At 32.8% G+C, this 6,950-nt stretch overlaps 1 protein-coding gene across 1 annotated transcript; it reads right to left on the bottom strand.

Annotated features, from left to right (window-relative positions):
* Positions 1-2,362: 2,362 nt before the first annotated feature.
* On the bottom strand, positions 2,363-5,993 carry LOC139883075 (protein neprosin-like). The gene is made up of 8 exons (XM_071867302.1): positions 5,921-5,993; positions 5,000-5,166; positions 4,809-4,888; positions 3,803-4,016; positions 3,532-3,693; positions 3,247-3,288; positions 3,005-3,151; positions 2,363-2,740 (listed from the first exon to the last, which is right to left on the bottom strand). The coding sequence occupies exons 1-8, from the start codon at positions 5,991-5,993 to the stop codon at positions 2,363-2,365; spliced, it is 1,263 nt and encodes a 420-aa protein (XP_071723403.1).
* Positions 5,994-6,950: the final 957 nt, after the last annotated feature.

The following is a 6,950-nucleotide window of genomic DNA, read 5'->3' as shown; positions in this document are numbered from 1 at the left end:
TGAGTCTTTGGAGCCCCGTCCCTTGTTGCAGTTTCAGGAAGTGGCTCATACAATGTGTCCCTGTCACTAGCACCCTGATAAACTCATGACAGGAATATAAATACAAAGAAGTTCCCAATCCCAGAACAAAAATTCAAATAAAATATCTAAATGAATTGAAATGCACAAACAAAAGAGAAGACATACTGCCAGATGAGTCCTGTACCCATGTCCATATAAAGTGCAGAATATGCTCCACCTGAACTGCCATATTGCATCTGATAACGTGCACCTGTAGACAACAATACATCCAGGGCATGGAAATATAATGAAATCAGAGCGAAATAAGAGATGATAAAGCAGTGCATAATGATAATTGTCAAGCAGTACTCGTCATTTTGAATTCTAAGGCTAACAAAGTAGTGATAGATTAGACTACATGCAATCATAGATTAGATTTGGAAAATCAATCAAAAGAAATGAAAGGTGAGAGTCACAGAAAGACACAACTTTGTAGCCAGATACGTAATAAGATCATTCGTGAAGGATGGAAGGTAGAAACAAAATTAATCTATTTCCATTTGAAAAGCAAAACACGAACTTCCCAGCATATACAAGTCAGATTATAATTTTATGAACTAGATCACTTAACAAATAAAGAGAAGTGGCATCCACGAATAGTACAAAAGAAAAATGAGAACTTTTGAAAGGTAAGAGTGGCATGCAAAAACAGAATGAGGTTTCAGGAAATGGATATGCTAACATAAATTTGGGGCTATCATCATTAACACTTCTTTACTAAACTTCTTAAGAAGATATACCAGCACCCAAAAATCCACTACTACCAATTGCATGTTCAGCACGTAGCTTTTCAAGCTCACGCGCCATGGAAACCAAGTTCTTTTCCATGGCCTCTCTATGTTCCAGCAGCTCGACATTTGCTTTCTTCTCATAGTCAATAGCAGATCTACAAATAGGATTTTTTTTTAATTAAAAAATAAAGTATATTATTATACCATTTGCTTAGTTCTCATAGTCAATGGCAGTTATATATATAAGGAAGAAATTAAAATATATACTAACTTACCAGTTCATAAAACTGAACACCTTGCTGTACAGATAAGAAAGAAGAAAAAAAAAAATCAAAATCTTAAGACAAACCTAGCTTCAGCAAGCTCCTGTTTGAGGCCCTCAAACTCTGCTCTCATCGATAATGCGATTCATGTGATGCATCTCATCTTTTGTAGCACCAAGCTCACGTTGCAAAGACAGACGGTCTTCATTCAGCCTTTGATTATCAATCAACACCCTCTGAAGTTCAGTTCGCTGATTGGCATATTCTTCCTCCAATGGCGATAAATAAGGATGATGGGGAGGGGGAGGCGTGGCCGAGGCTGTGAACACCTAGGGCCAAGTAAAGGTCGTGAGAGAAACTCTCGTCTGTCACTAAATACTTCTCTATGACCTCTATTTCTCCCAGACATTGAATGGTCCTACAAATAGTGCACGAGAAACAAACAACAATACATTATAATAGTACAATCCAAAGCTCAAAATTCATAGTGCAAATCTAATGCAGAGCATGAGAAATAAACAATAAGTCATACATAACTCAATATACGATTTCATATCCACCTTCTTCGAATAAAAGACAACCCATGGAACAAAAATTGCAGCAGACCATTGCGAAACTGTACTAGAATCAAATTTACTAGCTACGACAATCACACAGAACACATTAAGCAGCTAAAACCCAGTTAAAACGACGAAAAAAGAATAAATTTTGACGAAATTAAAGCTAGTTCATAATGATTGAGAGAATAATAAGAGGTTTGGGAAACCTAGAAAAATTGATGATTGCGATTTGCTCGAATTGATTTGGAGAAATTCAGCTTCCTTCTTCTACCGTCGTTGGACAAAAAAGTTATGATCCATATAAGAAAAAAGTATTTTTTTTCTGTTTATTGAAGTCGTTGATGCTAAAATTCTCCGGTGAAAAAAATACACATACCAAAAAATAATTTATAATTTAATGAGTCATTTTAATTTCTCAATTTTTTTATTTTAAAAGTGGATGGTTTTTTCAATTCAATATCGGTTCGGTTTGGCAATTCAAACCGCAAACCAAATCGATCAGGTTGATTATCCGAAATTTAAAACCAAAATCGTCCTATATTAAGACTTTTCGTTCGATTTTCGGTTTTGATTGCATCGGTTTGAACACCCATAAGACAGATGAATTAATTTACAGCACCAGTAAATAAAAAAAAAAAAAAAAAAAAAAACTGTTATTGTGAAAAATATATGGCAGATAACAAAAACTATTTCATTAGTAAATTACATAATATTTTGTTTAGCAGCTTCAACCATGTTTCATAAGTAATCAATAGCATCTCCCTGAATAGCCAGGACCACCATAATAAAAATGAGTTCTATAACCATCGAACTTATCTATGATATGTAAATTATAACACGACGATCTAGATACATGTGTGACAACATTGGTCGCATCTTTCCATTGACGAGATTGGTCGAGGTATCCGATATTTCGGATGTAGCTAGCTTTTTTGTTTCCTTCGCTAGGAAAATGGCCGCTCCCCATCTGAGTCGACGTGTGACGACCATGCTTCCGGTAGTTCATAACCTCCCCGCCCCAAGTTATCAAGTTCGCAGACTCCCGTAGAGAAGTGAAGATGTCTTTTGGCCAGTATCCAAACACCTGATTTTGCAACATGAGCCACCAATTTCCTGTTACATTGTCCTGATGAATGTATGAAAAAAAAAATGTTAACTTTCACAGATATTTATTTCATGCTTGCGCCGTACCAGTTCGAAATCAGACCAAAATTGATCTAACTTGAATAAAATCGATTTTAGTCCCATTCATAAATAATAATGAATGAGGGGTTCGTGTCTGTGATTGAAACCAGCAATATATATATATATATATATATATTTTTTTTAATTATTTGAATCATGCCATGGTTTTGCTAAGATTTTTTATGAGAAAAGTTGGCATAATTACCTTATAAATCTTGACCTGTAATTCATATTGCTTTCCTCTAAATGTGGAAACTGGTCGGAAAGCAGAGCCGAGGGCTAACTTTCGATTCGTTTGTACAAAACCGGGACAGGCAAGATTGAAGCAACCAGTATTTTGATAATTATCTCTCTATTGATCATCACAGATTTGAAAGTAGAAAATTAATCAGTCTAAAAGTTGGTATTAAAATAGTAATATATATATATAAATGGAAGTAAATTTACCGTCCAATATATGAATAATCTTGTCTTATTGTCTTCTTTAGCCTGGCATAGATGAAATAAATAAGTTATAAATTCAAAGTCTGATTGTTTTCGAAATAATATTAATATCAATCCCTCAAAATACATGATATTTTAATTAATATGATAAAATATAATTAATACATTATAATGAGAATATTTTTTTTGACAAAAGACATCACATTATATCCCTCAATTATACCATATTATATATTAATTAAAATATTATATATTTTGAGAGGGAAGGAATACTATTAGTATATATACCATCCAACCAACTTCCATAGTGTTTGTAACTCGGTCTCCTCCAGTTGCAATGAACCACAATTGAGAAATACTGAATTCCGAGTCAAATATCTTAGGGTTCCAGATATTTAGAATTCCTTGCGCTCCAATGTAGTTGCTATTGGATATCGAAACTGTTGCATACTGATTCACGACTCAAATAATATGATGCAAACGATTAATGGTCAAATGTATACAAAAATAAAAATTAAAATACATTTCGAAATATATACATATATAGTTATTGGCAAACCTCGTGAATTGGAGGTTGTTGAAATTCGAGTTCCAACTTTTGTTTCGTCACTGGAATCGGACTATTGTCCATTGTTTGACTTCTTATGATTGGGATAGTTGTTTCCGGACACCGGAAATCTTGAAGTAAATCTTCCATAGAAAATTCGACATCCAAATCAGAATTTTCCGTTGACAACGTTTTTGTTGGATCCAAACTTGGTTTCATCTGAAGTAAAACTCATAAAAATTATTGGACTTAGATTGTTCTAATTAAATATTTCTTCTCGTAATATATATTTTTTAGATCTTAAATTTTATATCGATATGGAGATAGTATATGAAAAAACTTTTGAACAAAGAAATCAGCTTCAGTTTATAAGATTCCAATCTAATTAAATTAGATATTGAATTCCATCAAATCATTTGACAATAATTTTCCTCTTCAAATGACTCTAAAATCTTCTTTTTCTTTTTTGATAAAGGAGGAAACTGTATTATTAGAATTAAAATTTTCAAGTCGAATCGTGTCGATTTCCAATAATCCCAAGATAAAATCATTGTCCTTCAAATGAGATAAAATCTTTAGCAATATTTTCGAAAATATTATCCACGTTTCGATTACGGATGCGAATTCCAGAAGTGTTCAATTACCATGACTAGAAACAAATTTGTTAGCAGCAACTAAAGCAAAAAGGGGAAAAACAAAATATATGAAATCATGATTCATGAGTCAAACTATTGTCTATTTCTCTAAAAAAATTCAACCGAAACTTATTAGCTGATTTTTACTAGCATACAATCCGTGTATGGTTAAAAACAGTAAATTACTCCAAAAATCTTTCTTCGAAAAATATCAAAAATTTCCTCTTTAAATGATTGTATTTGTTCGACTGAAATTATCAAATTCTAACTTGTTAAGTGTCGTATGATTATCACGAGGTTAGGGTCGATTGAGATAGAGGTTATCATTTCAAAACTTATCCAAGAATAAATTAATTGTAATTTGTAGGAATTCAAACCTGTATGAGTGATTTTGAAGAAGTGGATGACTTAATGCAGGTTGTTGGTAGATATCCACGCAATGAATTATGTCGCCATTTTCACCCTGCAACGAATTAGTTGTATATATTCGGATTAATTATATTTTTATATATCATCATAAAGTCTCGAATTTGAGCTTAAACAAATGCATTCAAATTATTTTAACAAAATGAACCTTTATTGTTTTGACAGTTCTTTTTCGCTTAGCTAAGTGTTCGATGTTGAAATCAGCAGATCTTCTTCCATCAACGAATACATTGCTAAGAATTGAACTCAGAATTATGATTAAGAAGAGAATCAAATTGCAACCCCCAATTATCATCTTCTTATGGAAAGAAATATCTGGAGACAATTATTGATTTGTTAAGAACAATTAACGATAGAAATAGAACATGAGAAAAATACAAGAAAAAAATAATAGAAAAAATGATAAAGGGTGAATTTTTATAGATATGTTTATGGTAGAGTACATGGATGTCACTATTTATATGCCAAATTATATTGTATAAGGAAACTAATATCACAACATAAATGGAGAATAAATTAGAATTAAGTATATGATATTATCCATCCATTAAATATATTCATAACACTTTTCTTGGGATATCCATTGTACACGCAATATACTTCCTTTTGATGTCTCATAAAATTCTTATTAGTAAAAATCTCATATGAGGAAAACCTAATAAATGAAAAGTATATCATTATATATTTGTCTTATTAAAAATCTTGCTTAGAAAAAATTCATTGCGACTAAATCTTAGTCAAGAAAAAGAGTACAACATAATTTAATCTTTCCCTCATGACGATACTATTTGATATTTTTCAGTCGACGCTTCACAAACTTATATATCAATTTCATATGAGCCTTTGATAAATATCTCTGTGATATTATCATTTAGATGAATTTCTTATATATCATTAATGTCGTCAATCTCTATGAAGGCCATGAATGCAGAAAATTACAAATGTAATTTTTTAAAAATACATGTGAACATATTGAAACGAAATGTGTGAAGGTGGAGAGATGTAGTCCGACCGGATTTCGGGTTGCCGGTCGGACTGATTAATTTTCTAATTAATCTCTAATCCAAACTGGCATTGTTGTTGCCGGTGGAAGCAAAAAAACGGTCAACGTTGTTGCCGGTCCAAAGAGTCAAAACCGGCATCTTTGATGCCGGTCCTAGGTGGTCTTGAAACACACAAAACCGTCAACGTCGTTGCCGGTCCAAAGAGTAAAAAACGCCAATAAGGATGCCGGTCCAAGGCTGCCGATTTTTGGGCCAATGCATGTTCGACACGTGTCACTACCGTGAAACTCTTCCATTGCATGTGTGACACGTGTCTTGGAGAGGGGAAATTTTGAATGCAAAACCGGCCATGAACTCTTTATAAGCTGTCTCCGTCTCTTCATTTGCCTGTCATTTTCATACTTCTCTCATTCCTCTTCTGTTATTTCTCTAGACTTCTATCATTTTCGGTAGTTTGAGGTATAAAGGAAATCAAATCCGATCGAGTTTTTCGACGAATTTTTTGTAGGGACGTATATTCCGACGATTAAGGTATTTTTCTCTGTTTGTATTTAATTTTCGTTGCAATTTAATGTATTTATACAATGTAATGATGTAATGTTTAAATGATCCACTTTTATATTTCCTCCATCCGTAACAAAATTATCGTAGATTAAATTATTATAAATAACTATTTTTTATGATGAAGTTTGACAAACGTCTACTGTATTCCGAGTTGTAGTTCTGTTGAGTCCATTCCGAGTTATAGTTCTGTTGAGTTCATTCCAGGTTGTAATTCTGCTGAGTCCATTCCGAGTTGTAGTTCTGTTTACTGCATTCCGAGTTGTAGTTTTGTTTACTGCATTCCGAGTTGTAGTTCTGTTCAGTGCATTCCGAGTTGTAGGTTCTGTTGAGTTCATTCCAGATTGTAGTTCTGCTGGGTCCATTCCGAGTTGTAGTTCCGTTTACTACATTCTGAGTTGTAGTTTTGTTCAGTGCATTCCGAGTTGTAAGTTTGTTTAATGCATTCCAAATTGTAGGCGTGTTTAGTGATAAAAAATGTATCTAAATTTATTTTTTTAATAGGAGATTATTAAATATAATTTATTACGTAAT

Source organism: Rutidosis leptorrhynchoides, unplaced genomic scaffold, assembly GCF_046630445.1.
Source record: "Rutidosis leptorrhynchoides isolate AG116_Rl617_1_P2 unplaced genomic scaffold, CSIRO_AGI_Rlap_v1 contig348, whole genome shotgun sequence".
Lineage (NCBI taxonomy): Eukaryota > Viridiplantae > Streptophyta > Magnoliopsida > Asterales > Asteraceae > Rutidosis > Rutidosis leptorrhynchoides.
Note: the sequence above shows the minus strand (reverse complement) of the source record. Positions and strands in the feature narration are given on the sequence as shown.

What these genes read in the sequence shown, in the direction of transcription:
- LOC139883075 (XM_071867302.1), bottom strand. Translation starts at nt 5,993, where the DNA reads ATGCCGGTTTTGACTCTTTGGACCGGCAACAACGTTGACCGTTTTTTT. An exon ending in CCACTTCTTCAAAATCACTC is followed by an intron (nt 4,017 to 4,808) that starts ATACAGGTTTGA and finishes TTTATGAGTTTT; the next exon opens with ACTTCAGATGAAACCAAGTT. An exon ending in CTATGGAAGTTGGTTGGATG is followed by an intron (nt 3,289 to 3,531) that starts GTATATATACTA and finishes CATCTATGCCAG; the next exon opens with GCTAAAGAAGACAATAAGAC.